The sequence below is a fragment of the Heliangelus exortis genome, chromosome 6, assembly GCF_036169615.1.
Source record: "Heliangelus exortis chromosome 6, bHelExo1.hap1, whole genome shotgun sequence".
In the NCBI taxonomy this organism is placed as follows: domain Eukaryota; kingdom Metazoa; phylum Chordata; class Aves; order Apodiformes; family Trochilidae; genus Heliangelus; species Heliangelus exortis.
Window position 1 is genome coordinate 25,479,689 of NC_092427.1, and position 19,728 is coordinate 25,499,416.

Here is a 19,728-nt window from a genome sequence, read left to right on the forward strand (position 1 = left end):
GAATTTGTTCTCCCCAGTAGCAAGTGGGGAAAGTAGTTAAGTCTTCTAAAGCTGTCAGAACATTACCCAAGTTTGGATTGTCTTTTGCCATTGTTCACCTCTGTTTTTAACTATGATGTATTAATGCCATGCTTCAAGTCTGAGTTATCTTGGATTGCTTAGGATTTCTTCCACTCAAATTTCAAGTATCTCCAAGGTTGAGGATTCCACAGCCCCACTGGGCAACCTGTTCCACAGTTAGCTGCCCTCACTGTGTAAATTTGGTTGTTTCTTGTTTTCTTCTCCCCTTACACTTCCTCATTAACTTCTTTGATGTGCCTTGTTAATGTTGCTTCTCATCCTTTTGTTATACACCACCCAGAGTCTGGATCTGTCTTCTAAATAACAATACCTCAGGCAGTGTAAGACAGCAAGTAGATCCTTCCTTAGCCTTCCCTCTCCATACTGAGCAAACTTTGCTTTCTGATTTTCATTTTGTTTTAATAGTCCAGCCTCCTAACTATTTTGGTGGGGCCCCTGCTGGTTTCCCTCCAGTATGTCATCTGTCTTGAGAGAGTCAAAACTGGACAGAGCACTCCAGCTGTAGCCTCTTGAGTGCCAGATAAAGGAGAATTACCACTTCCCTTCCTCTGGTTCCTGTGCTCTGGCTAATTCAGCCCAGTAGGCTTTTAGCTTTCAGTGCTGCAAGCGACATGATGCTGAATCATGTTCAGTTTGCTGTCCATCAGGAGTTAAAAGTTCTGCCTCAAAGCTGCTTGACAGGCACTTGGCCCTCAGCCTGCTGTGCTGCATGGAATTTATGGGTTAGAGGTGCAAGCTTTGCATTCATCTTTGTAATAGGTAAATGTGATCCTTACTAATTTGGCTACACTTAACAAATGTGAGCCCTTCATTTTCCCATCCTGCCCGATCCAGTTTCTGTTTAGATTTATAATGTTTGAGGTCTTGCTGGAATGCATGAGTGAATTTCTTTTCTCTTTTAAGTGCAAAAAGTTTAGTGCTTCAAGATACATTGTTTTTTTTTTCCTCAGATGTTAGCTGGAATCCCTTTACAAGGCATTACCTCACAACATTCCTTGTGGCCTGCAGTCAAATAATATTACAAAGATCAGGAAATGAATTTATCTCCAACTTATTTGCCAGTAAGTTTGCTAGGAGGACAACATCTTTTTAATTTTTTTCTTTCCACAAAGATTGATTTTTATTTTATAAATCAGGCATTAAAAAACCACAGGCTTCACAAACCAAAACATGGAACCTACTAATGACTTCATATACAGATACAAGCTTTGGTACTGTTCCTTAAAAGGGAACATGAGCAGACTTGAGAAATTGTACAGCTTAAGACCAAAGAAAAAGAGTAGCTGTGGAGAGAGTATATTTTATGGCTGATACTATGCACTTGTCCAAGACTGATAAGTTATAGGAATAGAGTGAAAAAAATAACCTACATACATGCATTTCTGTTAATCAAAATCATAATCCTTTGGATAAAAATCACTCAATTTTTTTCTTACACCTTCAGGCATTTCTGATAGAGATTTGACTCTTTTCATAATGTTTATCTGTATGTGTGTACTGTAGCCATGTATAACTGTGCCTCACGATCAAGATTTAACAAAGCAATTTCCTTTTGGATTCAAAGGAGACTGATTTTGTTAGTTTTGAATCTGCATTTAACAAAATATGACTTGCATAGCTGAACAAGAATAATAAACTCATGGGGATAGTTTTTAAGTGTCTGTTAAAGTTCCAGATAATACAAAGCTTCATTGGTAAGGGCCTTTATTTTTTATCCTTAAGCCTTAGTCGTGAGTATTCAAACTTGTCCATAACTTTGTTAGTACTCTTTATTAGTGACACTCTGAACAGTTCAAGAAATATTTCATCCCTTTGGAAACTTGAGACAGGTTATGAACTCTGCAAAGAACAGTGAAACAATCTCCTGCTCTGATTTGCTTTGGCATCCTTTCTTTGGGACATAAATGTTTCTCTGAACTGTCAGTGCCAAAGACTCTAAAGTTTCTGGCAGCCATTCATTTCTTCTTGGCTTGTGATCTCAGCTCAGTATTCTCATTCTGTTGAATGTATGTATATAGAAGTGATAATTTGGAATCTCCTCCACTCCATGCTTTAGTTCTTTGCTATTCTTGCCCATAACCAAGGACAATGGGATCTTCTCCTTGAAGTAATATCCAAAAAGTCCATACTGGCAAAAGGATCAGTCACCATGTTCCCTATACTTCTCTGAGTTACTTAGTCTGAAATTATTTGCTTACACTTACTTCATCTGTCTTGTGTCTAGTGCTAAATGATGTACCAGAAGTACACATTCTTAGCATGGTTAGACAGTTTTGGAAACCTTGCAACTTTCCATGACCATCCTGTTGGGGAGAGAGGGATTTACTCTGTTCATGATCTTTAATTGTGAAGACATCTTAATTCATCTTTATTTGCTTCATCAAGCCAAGCAGTGTTCTGAACAAGCATTGTTAGATCTCCATACAAATACCTGTATTTAAAGATGAATGTATTTCCTCCAGAGCAAAGCCACAGATTGGTTGAGAGTGCTTCTTGTTTGGTGGCTACTTAGCTCATTTGGTACATTGATTCCAAGCCCACCTTAGTACTTGACCTTAAAATGAGGTAACTTTGGTTACTTATCACTACTGGATTTAATGATGTGACAACAATATTTTTATTTTATGTGTTCTTTGTACCAGAACTTTATTATTTTTTGTCATTGATGACACAGCATCCACTTACTTGTTTAATGCATTGTCCAGCACAGGTTGGCTCAGTCCCTTCTATGTCCCTTTTTCTTTTCCTGAAGTGAACTGATGCATTCTAACTTGCAGTGTTTGTTCTGTGCCTGCAGTATGAGAGAACAGAAGCATCTCTTTCTGTGTAGAAGACAGATATTTAGAGGATAATTAGAGGATATATTGAAGTAAAACCTTTCTTTGAAAAACTGTTGTTTTATGGGTAAATAGTGGGCATTACATGGTTTATCTTTACAAAGTCATGTAATATGGCATGTTTAACATGCATAGTAAGTTATATTTTCTTTCAATTACAGTTCATTGCCATGAAAAGGAGGATATGATAGTTTGCCCTATGAAACAGGTTTATATGTGAAATCTGACAGGTATGTTTACTTGTATGGTAAGTATATAAAACAGCACAAAATATAATTAATAAATTTTACTTCATTCTTAAATATTTTAGCCTGTTGGAAATTTAGCCGTATAGCTGGAACATTAAGAAGTACTTGTTTTTGTATTTAAATTTGTAACAGTTTACAAAAAGGGCAGTCTGCTAACTTCTCTTTGAAGATGAGCTTTATAGATTAGGAAAAGACTAAGGGATCAACACTTTTTCTCATCTGTTGGCACTCTGTCGTTGACTTCTGGGGATTGTCTGCTGCTTTGTTGATTTTTTTTTTTTTTTTTTTTTTTTTTTTTTTTTTTTTTTTAATTGTGGGGACTGGATCATTACTACCATCTACTTCTATTTCAGTAAAAATTTGTCTTACTATCTTTTTAGATACTTTTTGCTACTAGTCAAGTTATGTATGAGCACTGGCCTTTCCAATTGAAATATATGTTCAAAACCTACTCTGCAGTAGGCTTAGTTTACCTCTCTGACAGAGCTTGGAATCCAGACTCTACTTGAATCTGGGGTATTTCAATTCCTAGTGTAGCCACAAGGCAGAAGTTCTTTCCCATGAAATAGTGAAATAGCTTGTGGATGTTGATGTACTGCTAATTTGTTGCAATTTTTGTAAAATTTGTTCCATTCTCATTTTAATATAGGTAGCACAACGACCTGTGGAATATGAGTGATGACAAACCCTTTTTATGCACTGCCCCTGGATGTGGCCAGGTAATGGTCTGACTTGAAGTTATTAACATTGATCAATAAAAGTAAAACAGTGAAATACATCTCTAGTTATTGAAGAAAAATGGATTTATGAAAAATAACAGAAAGTACCTATGTTTTGAGGAAAAGCAGGTGACATCACGGATTTCTAGTATTTTGTGTGTTTATTCAGAAAATGCTATCCATACAGTTAAAAAAGCCCACAACTAATTACCATTTTTGAGCTGAAGACAATTTCATTTCTTTGCTTTATTTGCGTTCATTGAAACAATAAATTAAGAACCATCCTCATTTTGTACTGGTAACCTCTATTGCCATTGGCATTAGAAGTTACAGAGCTGAATGTGAGCCAAAAACTAAAAATGCTGTTGAGTGTTTCATCAGATGTTTGTTTAAAAGGAAGCTGTCTTAACATTTTTATAGTAATCTAAAAAAAAAAAGAATTTGCATTATCTTTTATATGAAATGGACACCCCTGCATCTTTTTTTATATAGAATTCATGTCTAAGACAAGCTTATTTTTTTCATTATATTAGTGCAATTGTATTTATTTGGATTTTGAGTTTAAAATATTTTAGTTTTTATTATTAATGGCAGCATTGATGTTGTGTTGTATGTAAAGCAGGAAAGGATCAAGATTTCTTACTATGTCTAATATGTTTAGAGACATCAAAATAGCAGGACTGCCTTCTCCTTAGCACCATTTGTCCCCATCCTGTTTAAATCTTGATGTAAGCTCTGTCAGAAGTGATTTGGCAACTCAGTCTCTTAGAAGATGCATCATGGTGCTACAGCAATCCTTGATACCTGAGAAGTTCATGTTCCTGAAAATGGGCAAGGCTTTTCCAGTTGCCCGTTCATAGTATAGAATAGAGTGGGAGTCAGGATCTGGAGATCCTGTTCCCTCTGAAGGAGCCTCTCTGTCCCATAATGGGGATAGAGTGATGTGCTCAGGTGTCTTAGCGTGGCTGAACACTGAGGTTTCTGGCTTCTGCTGTATCTAGAGAATAAGGCACAGGAGCTGTGGAGAGCTGCATGTTTGGAACCCTTGGCAACGGAGTTCTAACAAAAAAAGTGCCTGGTCTGTATCAGCCTGTCTTTCAGTGATCCTGCATTTTTAATTTCCCCCTCAGGTGCACACATGTTCTTTCTCACAGAAATATTCTGGATGACTGTACTCTGAGGTTAACTAAGCTTTCTGTATTGTTTTCTGAGACACGACACTTGGTGTGTATACACTACAAAATAGATCCATATTCACTTCAATTACTGAGGAATAGTCAGAGACATAATTTGAGACTCAAGTGTTCGCAAAGAAAAGTAAAAATCTGAATGTTTTGTAAAATATGTTCTTTTTGGCAAAGCTGCATCTAGGGAAACTTTTTCTTAGATTATCTCAGTTAAAATACTAACTTTACCCACAAGTACAGATGCATAGCAAATTTCAAGTTAGTGAAAGTAAGAACATCTAATTTACATCATCTCGTTTGTCTGCTTACTGTTTATGGAATGTACCCCGGTTCTGTGTGGAAGTATGCACAAAACTGGCATAATTCTGAAAACTTAAGAGACTTTAAAAGTGCTGATAAGTTTAGTTCATTCGCAGCTTTTCAGTTGTTCCACTGTTTCCTGTTCTATCTGCCTCTTATTTTATATAGTAAATGGTAGGGGGCAGAACTGTATGCTTCATTTCATTTTTACACTATTAAATGTGTGAAGTCTGTGTTTAACAGATAAATTCTTATTCTTGTGATAGTACAGACAATACAGAAATCAAATTGTGGTAATCAGTTACTCAACATTATCAAGATCCACTAGTATAGCAAATGGCTGTTAATAGTTGATGAAGTCTGCGATACAATGAAATTTTATCTGGGACTTTAGGTAAATGCAGGTACTTACACTACCATTTTGCTGGTATCATCTCTGTTTAGTTACTACAAGCATCATTTGAGTTCATAGTATTTCTACTTGGAACTGTTGAGCAAGGGACAAGATGTATCTTCCTGAGAGGGTTGTCTGTTACCATAGTAAAGAAAGTTTTAAGTGTTGCAAAAACTCATTTCTGTAGATATGCATTTACCTTGTTTACACTGAAAATTACAACTGTTTCTTAAAACTTTCTACTGCAGCGTTTTACCAATGAGGATCATTTGGCTGTCCATAAACATAAACATGAGATGACACTGAAATTTGGTCCGGCTCGTAATGACAGTGTCATTGTGGCTGGTTAGTATAAACTTTTATAACTAGTTCATTCACTGTTCTACTGGAATGGGCATACATTTTATGTATTTTGCGTGCATAATGTGTAGACTTAACATTTGGAGAGCATGAAACATTTTCTTCACTGTAGTTTTCTGCAGTGTGTGCTTTTGTCAGAATTTGAAGCCAGTATTATTCTCCGTAAATAACTTTTTTGGATCTGATATATAATCTAAATATTTTTCAATTATCAATACTTCAGTAACCGATTAGATTATGTTATAAACATCTAGGAAGAACAAACAATAATAAAGGCTGTGCCCAATGAAATCTGTAACTATTAAATTTATTAAAATTTATTAAATGTATTTTTATACTATAAATATTAAAGTTACTGAATGAAGATAGCACATGCTAATTAGTTTTAAGTTACAGTCAGACTGTTTTCTAAGGGATGGAACAGCCTAAATGAACTGCACAAAGGCTTTTCAGACATTTTCCAATTTTTTTTCCTTATAAGTGGCTCATTTTTTAAGACAAGCAGACAAAAAGACTTTTACTCTTAAACCAAGACTGATACATTTTAAAATTCTTAATCTGGTCCTTAGTAATTATACTCTAAGAAAGGGGACCTGGCAAATACTCGTATGTTTGAGAATCAAAGCATGGCAGTGTTTATCTCTGCAGCCCTATGCAAGTGCATCAGCTTTTAGTCCTGAACACCAACTCGTTTGTAAGGTGCACGAGATGCCACTTCACAGTGTTTTATACGCAGGTAACATTGTGGCAAATGTGGTTAATTTTTGACCTGATAATAACAGTGAAATAAGGGGAATTTACATACTACTGAAAACTTTATAGAAAGACTTTTTTTGAAGCCGCTTCGCTGTTTCCCACAGCAGTCACCCTGATATGAGAAGTCTTAAGATTCCAGCTTGACTATAGAGGTGTGGTAGGAGTCAGTAGGATCTTGTGTACAGAATCACACTGTGCTTCCTTTTAGCCATTCCACGCACTTGAGAGTAATCACTGCTGTTTTCACTACGTGAGATAAAAGAAGCAAACTGCCCAGAGATTGTGCACTTCCTTCTCTCTTTAAATTACAGACCTCATGTGTGCCTTACCTCTGTTTGAAAACAGCCTGCTTGCTCACTGAAGTGATCTGCTAGCGTAGCCTGGGCGTTTGGGAATAGCTCCCTCTGGTTGCCGTACACAGACCTAAGGAAAGCTGTGAAATCCCCCGAGACAGAGTTTGCAAACGTTTGCTTGTCTCCAGCAGGTGGAGTTTGCCTTCTGCTTGGCCTCCCTGCAAGGCAGAGGAGAGCCTGCTTGCACCGCTTAGGAGAGATCTTAACATCGACTCTTTTCTGTATTCTTTTATCATGAAAAATATGAGAAGTAGGTTCATAAATGGTATTTTAAAATAAAATTGTGGGGGGCTTATACATTTCATTTCAGATCAGACACCAACACCAACTCGATTCTTGAAGAACTGTGAAGAAGTGGGCTTATTCAATGAATTAGCAAGTCCTTTTGAAAATGAGTTTAAAAAGGCTTCTGAAGATGACATTAAGAAAGTATGTTCAAAATTTTTTTCTTCTCAGAGCTTCTACTTTTTTCATTTCTACTTTTTTTTCCATTTAAAAATGCAAACTTTGGATTAGTATATTGTCTTCTTAACAATACCAACAATTATTTGCCAGCTGCTTATAAAAGTTGTATGGAGACAATACAAATGTGAGATTACTCTTCTGAAGATTCGTTTACCTGCTTAATTTTACGTAGTTAACATGGACAATGGGACACACTGACTTTGCCTGAATGCTTTAAGTGTCTAGTCTGTCTACTCAAGTTAATCATTAGCTTTGATTGAAGTTTTATTAGGCCCTAAATTAGCAAGAAAATAATTCTGAAAAGCAATGAGTTTTGGCAGGAAGGAAACCATTGGCAAGAAAACAATGTGAGGGATTTGTGAACACTGATTATTTTGATTAGTTTTAAAATACTGATGTTATTCTAAGAATCAGAAGAAGTATTATTTGGCTATAATTATATTCACTCTATGTTGAAGTCACTTCTGGCTAGAAATTACTGACCACAACCTAAATATGTACTCCTTTTTAATGTTCAGATTGAAATATAATAGAAATTAGGACTATATCTGTTTTGCAGCTTTGTGTTTTTATGAAGAACTTCCCCGATATTTAAATATGGTTTCTTCTGTTTATCTTAGTACATCCCCATCATAAATGGTTAGGGACCCAAACATTTAAACGCTTCTGAAAAAATATTTTTCATTGTCCTCTGAGTAATTTTGTATTGGGCTGACTACTTGGTTAACTTCCATAGGCAGTGGTAAAAATAGATCTTTATACTCATGTATACAGATACAGGTTTTGCAGAATCAAGTGTCTCAGGTTTTTTGTTTCAGTGAAGATTTTAATAGGTACTTAATAGGATGGATTATTATTCATTCCTGACAAAGCCTCACCCTTGCTTTTTTACAATAGCTATAGCAAATCATGTTTTTTAATTTTTTTTTTAATTGCTGTATGTGAACTGTTCTTAAAACACTACATAAATTAATACTGATTCTGGATTTACTAATACCTTACTTTCTGAGTAATTCAGTGCTACCTTTAGTGTGAAATATTTTAGGCATTTTAACACAATTTCTTTAATTTATATTAATTTTCTAAGCTGCCTCTGTATAATGAGAAAAAACACAGTCCTGATGGATAAATATGTATAAAAAATCATGGCAAGAAGTAGAAAAAATTACCAGAATAACACTTTCTAGATTTTTGATAGTTTAGGTTTTTTCTGTAATCTTTCATATTCAGATGTGGTATAGAAAGAGATTCTACTTCTAACACTCTTCCTTGCCCGTTGGTAATATATTCCACAGGAAAACTAGGAACTGAATTGAAAAAAAAAATAATATAGAAGAACATAGAAGATAAACATCTGGGGAAGTTTCTTTTGGATAGCAGACTAGACAGGAGTATAGACTTTCAAATATGTAGTACTGCTTTTAGTATTCTTGTAACTTAGTTTCTTTGTGGCGTTTCATATGTGTGGTACTACAAAACCTGCTTCTTCAATAATGTTTTTCTGCAATAAGTTTGAAATCAGTTGTCCACAGTGGCTTTCTTGACTTGGAAGTGTAGTTAGGATTTTGTGTTTTGTGGCATTTGATACAATAATTTAAAGAAGAATAATATCTTCTTTTAACTATAATTTTTGAGTGTAGCACAGTCCTTCCTCAGCTTTAATTTTCCTGTGACTCATGGGAAAGAAAAACTTTTAAGGATCTTATTAATTCTCAAGAAGACAGAACTTAGTGTGACAGTGGTGTTAAAAGACAGAATTTTACTGCAGATTGGTATTTGTGCAGATGCAAATAGCCTTGACTGGTAATGATCTACGTTAAGATCTTCCCAACCTATCAGCACCTGTTATAAGACTGATATTTCTCTTTAGTACTTTACATTTTCTTGCATATTTTAAATTTTTAGACATTGAGTAATTTTATTTTACATTCTTGCTCTTAGATGCCTCTAGATCTGTCTCCTCTTGCAACACCAATTATAAGAAATAAAATTGAAGAACCTTCCGTTGTAGAGACAACTCATCAAGATAGTCCTTTACCTCATCCAGAGTCTACTACCAATGATGAAAAGGTCAGAACCTTTCAGAACTTTTTTTTTTTTTTTTAACTTCTGATGATTTGAAAGTTTGTTGTACGTGGTGATTACTGATTACCACATTACTTAGCTGGTTGAAAGGAAAAGAATTTTTGTTTGCCTTATTGCTGTGGATACATACCTAATTGGTTAATATTTATGCTATGTTATAAAACACTACAGGGGTTCTTTATTCTGTTTTATGCATCATCATTTGTAAAAAGCAGAGAAAGTTCAGTTTCTATGTTGATTTTTATGATTTTTTTTTTACATAATGTCAGTTTGAGACTCTTCATAGGTACTTTTCTATGTTTATCCTTTGTGTATCATAAATTTGTTTTTTATGATAAATATGTGCAGAGATGAATGGGTTGGCTTTCAAAGGTAAACACCAGGTAATTGTGTTTCAAATTTTACACTTTTTAGGCTATGACAGTATGTTTAAAAATGGTGACCTTAGGCATCTGCTTGTTTAGGTTTTACTTGAATACTCATAGAAAACTGATGCATTGTCTGTCACTAGAAGATGTTGCAGTCAAATCACTTTTAGAACTATTGCTCTAGAGAAGAAATAAATTATTTGATAGTAATAATTACTTCAGTGTGTGACTTGAGGTGTTTTCATTGTGTGGAGTTCTCTTGAAGAACACAAAATGAAGCAAAATCAGTGAAATTAATTATTTCTATCCCCACTTCAATAAATCATAGAATCATGGAGTGGTTGAGGACTCCAGAACTGCACGCAGTACTCCAGATGAAGGTCTCATGAGAGCTGAGTGGAGGGGGAGAATCATCTCCCTCAATGGGCTGTTTGTGCTTCTTTTTGATGCAGCCCAGGACCTGGTTGGCTTTCAGAGCTGCAGACATACACATATGGCTCAAGTTAAACTTCTGGTCCACCACCACCCCCAAGTCCTTCTCCTCAGGGCTGCCCTCAATCTTTTCTCCACGCAGCCTGGATTTGTGCATGGGATTGCCTTTACCCAGATGCAAAACCTTGGATGTAACCTTGTTGAACTTCTTGCAGTTTGCACAAGCCCATTTCTCAAGCTGGACAAGTTCCCTCTGGATGCCACCCCTTCCCTCCAGAGTGTTGGCTTCACCACACAGTTTGGTGTTGGCAGCAAACTTGCTGAGGGGGCATTTGATTCCTCTGTCTGTGTTGGTGACACAGACATTATATAGCACTGGTCTGAGTACCAACCCTTGAGGAACACCTCTCACATGTCTCCATTTGGACACTGAGCCATTGATCACAACAGTTGGATGTGACCATCCAGCCAGTTTCTTATCCAATGAGTGGTCCATCCATTGGAACCATGTTCCAGTTTAGAGATCAGAATGTTGTTCAGGACAGTGTTGAATGCTTTGCACATCTCCAGGTAGATGATGCCTGTTGCTCTGCCCAGCTTCACCGAGGCTGTGACCCCATCATAGAAGGCATAGATTAATCATGCAGGACTTGTAGAACTTAGTAGCACTCTAATTAAGACAAGTACATAGGTAAGGGATAAGGGCTTTAAAAAAGACAGATGTTTTTGTTTTGCTTTTTACTGAACCACAAAACTTTTGGTTCTCTTGTTTGAATCTGGAACGATTATCTGAAACTGAAATGTACATAAGGAGACAATAAAATGCTTTCCATGTTCAGCGTGTTGGTAGACATGGTGCTACCTATAGCACTGTGGGTTTCTTGGCAGAAGAAACTTAATACCTGATCAAAACTGAAGTATAAGTAATAGTAGGCTTAGAATAAATCGAGCCAGGGTTTGTCATGCAATTGCTATCACTGTCATCAAAATCATTTATTTCACTTTGATTGTTCAAATGATTCATCCAGATGAGGTTTTGACCTCCTTTGGAGGTCATTGTGTAATGTTGCACAAATACTGATTTGTTCCATTGAACTGTGTTCATTTAGAAGTCATAATTAATGGCCTATAATTGAATTTTACAAACTGTTTAATCTTCTCTTTTTTTTCCTGCTCAGGAGGTGTCGCTACAGCAGACTGCACAGCCTACATCAACAATAGTTCGTCCAGCATCACTACAGGTTCCTAATGTACTGCTTACAAGTTCTGACTCAAGTGTTATTATTCAGCAGGCAATACCATCACCAACGTCTAGTACTGTTATTACCCAGGCTCCATCCTCTAACAGACCAATAGTGTAAGTTACATAAATTCTAGTAAAATGTTTTCTTATGGAATTTGATAATATATTTTGTCTTGTTTATTTTCAGATACTGTTTTTGCATTTAGTATACAAATTTGAGATGCTTTGGTGTAATGTGGTGCTTTATTACATATGAAACATACAACTTTCACTACATGTGAAATATAATTCCATGTTCTCCACATCACTAAGTTCATATTTTTGACCACCAAGTAAATATTACATTACAACTGTAAGCAAACAATCCAAATTAAAATAATGTGTAAACTTGTTCTTTTCTCTGGATAAGTTTTCTTTTATATAGTTCATTCCTTTTTCAGTCCAGTTCCAGGTCCTTTTCCTCTGCTGTTACATCTTCCTAATGGACAAACCATGCCTGTTGCTATTCCTGCATCTATCACAAATTCTAATGTGCATGTCCCTGCTGCAGTTCCAGTAAGTAAGCATGATGCTATATTAATTTGAAAGTGGAGCAAATTTGCCTAAGTGCAGCATAGAACTTAGTTCTAAGCAGCTTGATAGCTGTTTTGGCTTCAGAGGGTAGTGGTGTCATATGCTCTCTATTATGATAACATACTCAGGTTTTCTTCATTTTTATACTTTATCTGGTCAGCTTGTTAGACCTGTCACCATGGTGCCTAGTATCCCAGGAATCCCAGGGCCTTCCTCCCCACAGCCAGTGCAGTCTGAGGCTAAATTGGTAAGTGAAAAACTCCATTATTCCTCAAGAAGAATAACTTGAGAAATTAATTAAATTCTATTACTTTTTAAAACAGCTTTAGGGTTCTTTTGTTAGTTTAAATTCTGCAAGTACAAAGTTGATAAAAACAGAAAAGTAACAGCTGCATTTATTTTATATTTACTACAAATTACAGCCTGTGTTAGTTCTGTGGTTAATGGTCATTTTGATCACATTTCAGTCATTCTTTTAAATGAATTCCATTTTTAACTGAACTTGTTCTTGCTCCTTGTATTGGAGGACAGGAAATGTTAGTTGGAAGAAAGACAAGATTAGTAGCATGTTAACAGTGAAGCAGAATATGTCTCATCCCAAAGTGTATGGTATCTCTTTTTAAAAAAAGGAAAAGTAAAAGGCTTTTTAACAACATTTTCAGAATCGCAACTGAATTTAGTTCATTTGTCAATAATTTTGTAATTATATATATATATTACAGACATACTTAGGAAATTCCTTTGTGTGGCAGTTGTTTATGTTGTGTTAGAGCAGTTTTGGGAATTATTTGGGAAAGTCATGCCTAAATCAAGCAGAAAAAAATTTTGTTTGTTTTCAGTGTTAGTGTCCAGTTATGGTGGTAGTTTAATCAATCCTCTGTTAAACATGATGACTTTTAAGATAGCGTAGAGAGGAACAGAAAGGAAAAACGGCTCTTTCTGTGCATTCTTGTCCCTCTAGGAGTATGAAAAGGAATCTTTTAATACCTGAGGAAATACCTAAATATGAACAGCTCTGATAAGATGAATTTATCCAGGAGAGAAGAATATAGGAAAATTAAAACAAGAACTGTTTTATCAAAAATTCTACATTCCATAGAGTTAGGAGATTCATGTATTTAATTCTGTCTTATGAAATCCAGGAGGAGTGAGTTCCAAAGAATTTTTAGAATGGCAAGCAAGTAGGTTTTTAAGAGTATTCCTGAGTAGTTTCTCTTACGAGCTTAAAAGGGCAGAAGAAAGTGCACCTATGTGGTGAAGGCTTTGATCTCAAGTTGGAAGAAGCAATCACTCAGATGCAAGGAAAACCAAAGATCACTAGACCTAAAATTTAAGTCTCAGTAGTTTTCTCACTAGAATTAAGTTAATTTGTGCATTTCAGTGATTGCTTTTTTTTTGGGGGGGGGGGACTGTAAAAAGGGTATTTGCAATATTCTTCCTTGCTTGTTGCTTAGTGTACAGCATCAGCAGAGTTCAAGAATATCAGAATTATATATATTTCTTATGTTCATTTACTTTTTATAGTGTCTATTCACAAAAATAAACAACTTAATTTCTTACTACTCTTAAAGTAAGAGCAATTTAATGAGAAACTTTATATAGATAGAAAACATTCCAAAAGGAAAACTAACTATGGCACATGATGTATTGTTGGCAGATATGTGGTGTTTTATTAACTGCAGAGTTAATTTTTAAAGTTTAAATCTTTGTGATGCCAAATCCTTTCTTTTTCATGTATCTTGAAAATAATTTTGCTTGCTATATAATAAATTCTGCAAAGGTATGGTAATCAGGATTATTTTTTGCTTGGATTCCTGGTTAAGCCAATGGAAGACTTGCTACATAGTTTCACAGAGGCTGTTTCTGCAGTTCATTTCTTGCATGATATTTCAAGGACTTAATGGATTTCAGAGTTTTGTGATAAGACAAGCACTTTGTGCTCTGATTTTTTTCCTCATCACAATCATTCATTTCCCTCTTGTGTGCAAAAGGCTGTTGCTGTGTAGGCTTACTTTTTTTAAAATGAAAGTGGGAACAAATTTGATAAAGAAATCAAAATAGAGATTGTAGTGCTATTATTTCCTAATGGAAATAGGAATGGAGCTTAATTTTTGTATACTTACGTAAAATCAAACACAAGTCAATTTTGAATTTTGTGGTACTTTAGAGAGGCTTAGAAGTAGATTCAATAGCTGTGTTTAAAAAAATTTTAAAATGTATTAGTATAAGGATGCATGTCCTAGATATTCCAGAATTTCTTTGTGAGATCTGCAAGCGTATGTATTTGGTGTAGGGAATGTGAGCTGTGAGTGACTTCTGGTTGTAGAACATTGGTTTTTTTGAGTGTACAGCTCATGGATGCAAACTGAATGTTTGGATTGCACAAACTTCTGTGTGAATTGCAGGCATTTCTGAAGAACTTAAAAATTTCTTAAGAACAGAATAAACATCTCCTCTGAACCATGTAAAAACTTCTGTCACAGTCTGAGAAAAACCTGGCATGGGCAACCAGTAGGCTTTGTGCAGGAGGTGTCTACTGAGAAGTGACAAAGGGCAGGTTGGCAAATGTTCAGAACCCGACATTAACTTGCTGGAGCCCGGCATGGGACCTTGTGTTCAGCAGAATTCCTCTGACCTGTCTCTCTGCACGCCGAGCTAATCAGCAAACACCTAATGAGCCTGCTCTAAAGAAACAGACCCTCTCACAACCTACTTCATTTTCATATGTTCTCTGGGGGTGGAGAGACAAGACTTCATAAGGACTGATGATGCTGCAAAGACCACAATAATGATAATTAACTTGCTGAATTTAGAAGATTATGCTGTTAATTAGTTGCAAAATAAAGATAAGTAATAGAGCAGCAGATGGTAGGATAACACCCAGGAGAAGGAGGGTTATTACTCTGATGAGTTTTTGTGGCAGATATGAAATATGGATCCGAGTTTTTCACAAATTGTTTCTGGAGAATATTGTCTTGTTTCTGTGAGGTCTTGATGGAATGCTCTAGTCCTACAAAATTTTGACAGATGCAGTGAGGATTTGTTTTCAAGGATATACGTGAACAATAAAACCTTGCTAGTAAAGACTTTAAAAGCTATTAGGCTCTCTGCAGATACCAATTTTAGTTTGCCTTTAGTAATGAAATAATACCAAACAAACCTTGGTTGGCGTGAGGTTTCCACGTGTAATAATGCTTCTATACATTTATTCTAATTTTTGTTTCAGTATACTTGATTTTTAAAACTGACACTCTCATGGTCTTTGAGGTAACTTACTATGCACATGAAGCATGACTCCCACTTAGTATTTTACTCCAGCACTGCCGTGCAAAATATGAAATCTTTTAAATACATGAACTGGAGATCTTGTGAAAATCTGTATTCCTCAGATATTTACAATATTTCTGCATTTGTGAATAGTTTTAAGCATAACTACTTGAATTCAACTTCTAAACTCTAATACAAATCTAAAACCACTTACTTTCTGTTTCTGTTCCCATAGTGCATTACATTTAACAATGTAATTTTTCAAAAGGGAGTTTATTTACTTACAACCTTACAAAATTATAATGTTTAATTGTCCTTCATTTTCTACTGCTATTTCCAAATTAATGTAAAATAGACAAAATTAATAGCATGAACTTCCTTTTAGTTTAACTTGCAAATATTTCTTCAACACAGAAATGCAGAAACAAAAAGAATGGAGCTAGGCAATAATAACAGATACTTGCCATAAATTAACCCCCACTTACTTTTTTTTCATCTCCCAAGTCTCTTTGAATTTTGTCTCTCTTTCACTAAGGAAATGGATATGCTAGTGAAATTTTTCAAGTAACCCACTTCAAGCAAGTATTAAAAAACATTTGCAGGAGTTCGTAGTTTGTTGTTTTGGGGCATTTTTGTGGCAGATGCTTTTGTTGCACATGCAGTCACAAGCAGAGTAGATCAGAAACTCTGGCCATAGCCATGCTAACTCTGTGTTTATGCTCCACTGCCACGAAAATAAGAAGTTAGCTTGTTATCACTCAGCTAACATACTCAGACACTTGAGTTGGATTAAATCTAATAATTTTTTACTTCTCATAGCAGCAGGAGGATGGATATGTGGCAAGTTGCTGTGTCTTGGCTGAGGAATTTTTGAAAGAGTAACTTTTAAAGATGGCCGAGTATGATGACTTGAAATAAGATAGTGTACCCTTTAAGACCTCAGCTGAAGTTAAATAGACACGTTGTAACTAATTGGTTACAACTAATTTAGCTGTCACTACTGTCTATTTTGAGTCCCCAGGGTTTGTCACATCCTGCTAAACAGCAAGAGGTGATAGAAGAACAACTTTTAAAGCAATTCAGGCAATAAATGAAAATACTTCGTTAAAAAATGAGATATTAATAACATATGGGAAGAATACCAGCTAAAATTGTCATATTAATATTAAATACTTGCTACTTTCTTAAAAAAAATATTTTTTATGTGATATGAAAGTGATGTGGTGCTAGTTTAGAAAATTTAATTTTATTATTTAGTGGCCAGGGTCAGTTAGAATTTAAAGTGTGTGTGTGTGTAAATCATCTTCCCAGCCTTTCCCTTAGAGTTTGGTTTTGCAAATTTTATTCAGACAATTAAGAAACACTTAGTCTTTTCTGTGCTTTGTTCAGCTGGAGACAGGGACTGACTTTTTTTCTGTTAGCTTTTTTTTCTAGTGTGAATTAGGAAGGAAGACATTGAATCTTGAGTTTGTTTTGATGCTGTAAAGAAAAACAACTACTGAAGGGCTTAGGACTTTTGGAGTACTGGACATATTCTAAGAATTATGCGCATGTTATCTTAAAAATTTTTGTGATCCTGCCCTGATGCCTGTAGCTGTTGTAAATTTGTAAAGTTGAGCACTGTGGAAATTACTGGAAAGTTGTCTCATATTTTTCTGAAAGCAGCTTCTTCATTCTGGAAAGCTTACTGAGTTAATACAAAAATGAGGTGGGAAACAGAACTTCGTTAACATGGAATATTTATGTACACTTCAATGGTCCCTATTTGGGGTAATGTGGGCTCCTGTGTTCAATGTAGAGCAGTCACTGTATAAGAGACTTAATACAGAAGTCACTGGCTAAATAATTCTTTAAGAGCAAGCCAGCAGAGGAGTGCTGGAGTTGTGTCTCTCTGTAGTCTTAAAATAAGGTATTTACTGGTGGTGGATGGATGGTACAGCCAACTGTACAGATTTGATAGTTGATGTGTTGGAAACCTGGAGATTTTTTGCAGTTCTGATAAAGTTCATCTGCAATCTGTTGTTTTAATTGTAAAATATGATCCAAAAAAGCCAATCATGCAAGGTAGCAGAGAGCTGTCACTGTATTCCAGTTACTTAATTGTTGAGAGACATTGGATACTACAGTTTATAGAGAATATCTACATAAATAGGTGCAAAGTTTTCTGCTTATTTTGAGCTTCCCAAATGCAGCCTAGTTCCAGTGTTTTTAAGACTTTGTATTAATATTAGTACTTCAGCAATACTTTGTTCATATCCTAAAATATGATGATACTAGAATTGCCTAAAATGTTATGTGTGAAGACATTTAACTTTTCTTAAACTTGTATTGAATTCTTTTAAAAATCCAGTTCTTGAGTACCATTTGTTTAGGTAAATTCTTAGGTATCACTGAAAATTTGATGTTCAGTTACACAATATCAATGAAGTGTTAAGAATTCTAAGAAATAATATGGAATTAGAAGCAGCTTGTATCAGCTGAAATTTAGTGTACCTTTTATCACTTAAGATTGAAGACTATAGTATAAAGGTAATATTATCTGTTACGGTTTTTATAGATTCCAACAAGAATTGAGTAAAATAATTCAAGAGACATTCAATAAAATGGTTTAAAATGCTCTTTAGGTTGTTAGTAACTCTTGAATGTACTATGTACAGCTGAACTTTGAAGTTACTTTTCTTCTTAGTGGCTGTGTACAAGGAATAACTTAAAAAATTTTAGCTAATTTCTAAGGTAAACTAGGATGCGCTTGCATGTTTCTATATAAATAGAAGCTAATCTTTACATACAACCTAATAAGCTTGTTACTGTTTTGTGCATTATTGAATTTTAGCAAAGACCTTAGCTTTTATATAACTACTCATAAGAAGGATTGTAGAGGGGATTATTTGTGAAGACCATAAATTGTATGTTATGACTCCGCTTTTTAAAAAAAAGAACACCAGAATTTTTTAAATTGAAAGAACTTAGTGCTCTTTGTTGGTTTTGGTTTTTTTGTTCTTAACCTAAGATCCTTCATTTGTAGTTGTTTTCTTTCTGAGCTGTGCCTTATGAAATACCAGCCTCAGCAGCTGTTTATGGCCTTCCAGTCATCTCTTTGTGGACACAGTTCATCACAAAGGAGGCTTTCTGTTTGCTTCTCCATACAGCTTACCACCCTTCTCTGTTTGAGATCCTATGTAAAGCCTCATTGTTACTGTCATGCTTGCAAGAAATTGTCACCTGTTGTCTAGATGACTGTTGGAAGCCTATAAAAAGAAATCACTATTTTAGAGTTGGAGCTCCTGTTTGTAAAATGGAAGTTTTTACTAATATAAATCATTAGTAACTCTTCTAGTTAGCAAGAGAGAATATTTCCGTCTTTTTTTTTCCCTCTTCTTTTTTCTTTCTGCTTGCAGAGATTGAAAGCAGCCTTGACCCAGCAGCATTCTCAGGTAACAAATGGAGATACTGCTAAGGGACACCCAAGTGGGCTGGTTAGGACTCAGTCAGAGGAGCCACGACCACAATCACTACAACAACCTGCAACTTCGACAACTGAAACACCGGTATGGCAACAGTGTGAACATGTACTTCCTGTCCCCTTATTTGTTACACAAAAGGAATCTTTTTTCATTACTTTTGATTTGTAAAACACAAATTATTGTGAGCTACAGACTCCTCTTTAAGTCAATAGTCGTGTAGCAGTAAAATATTTCCAGCTCTTAGATGTTATTAAGTGCTTACAAAATGTATTATCCACAATGATAGTTTCAAAATAGGTATTATCAGGCTTCTCAAATTTAGAATTAAGTCCTCTTGATTTCTGGACATTAACAGGAAATTCTATGATATTTTATATCATAAACACTTCAGAAATGTTTTTATCTGTATTGGGTATTACACCTGTGTTAATTTGCTTGAAGGCTCTTTTCTGGATTGTCACATGAAGAGTCTCAGGGATAAGTGAGTGTCAGCACTGACAGCTTTTGTCAGATAGCTTCTATATATTGAGCATAAAAAGTTACGACTAAATTTGTGGGAAGGCTATTTGAGAAGATTTAAAAGAAGATTAATTTTT

At 35.2% G+C, this 19,728-nt stretch overlaps 1 protein-coding gene across 10 annotated transcripts in view; it reads left to right on the forward strand.

The window, feature by feature from the left end:
• ATF2 (activating transcription factor 2) overlaps positions 1–19,728 on the forward strand; it is a 41,617-nt gene that overhangs the window by 6,355 nt on the left and 15,534 nt on the right. For 4 of the 10 annotated variants that reach the window (XM_071747290.1, XM_071747299.1, XM_071747291.1 and 1 more), the window contains exons 3-11: positions 3,080–3,148; positions 3,816–3,885; positions 6,015–6,111; positions 7,546–7,664; positions 9,642–9,770; positions 11,764–11,942; positions 12,269–12,383; positions 12,562–12,648; positions 19,067–19,216. In XM_071747290.1, coding sequence (XP_071603391.1) covers positions 3,838–3,885; positions 6,015–6,111; positions 7,546–7,664; positions 9,642–9,770; positions 11,764–11,942; positions 12,269–12,383; positions 12,562–12,648; positions 19,067–19,216 — 924 coding nt within the window. In that variant the 5' untranslated portion in view covers positions 3,080–3,148; positions 3,816–3,837. Of the gene's footprint in view, positions 1–1,036; positions 1,143–3,079; positions 3,149–3,815; positions 3,886–6,014; positions 6,112–7,545; positions 7,665–9,641; positions 9,771–11,763; positions 11,943–12,268; positions 12,384–12,561; positions 12,649–19,066; positions 19,217–19,728 lie in introns of those variants that run through there. The other 6 variants (XM_071747294.1, XM_071747295.1, XM_071747293.1 and 3 more) reach the window with 5 other exon arrangements.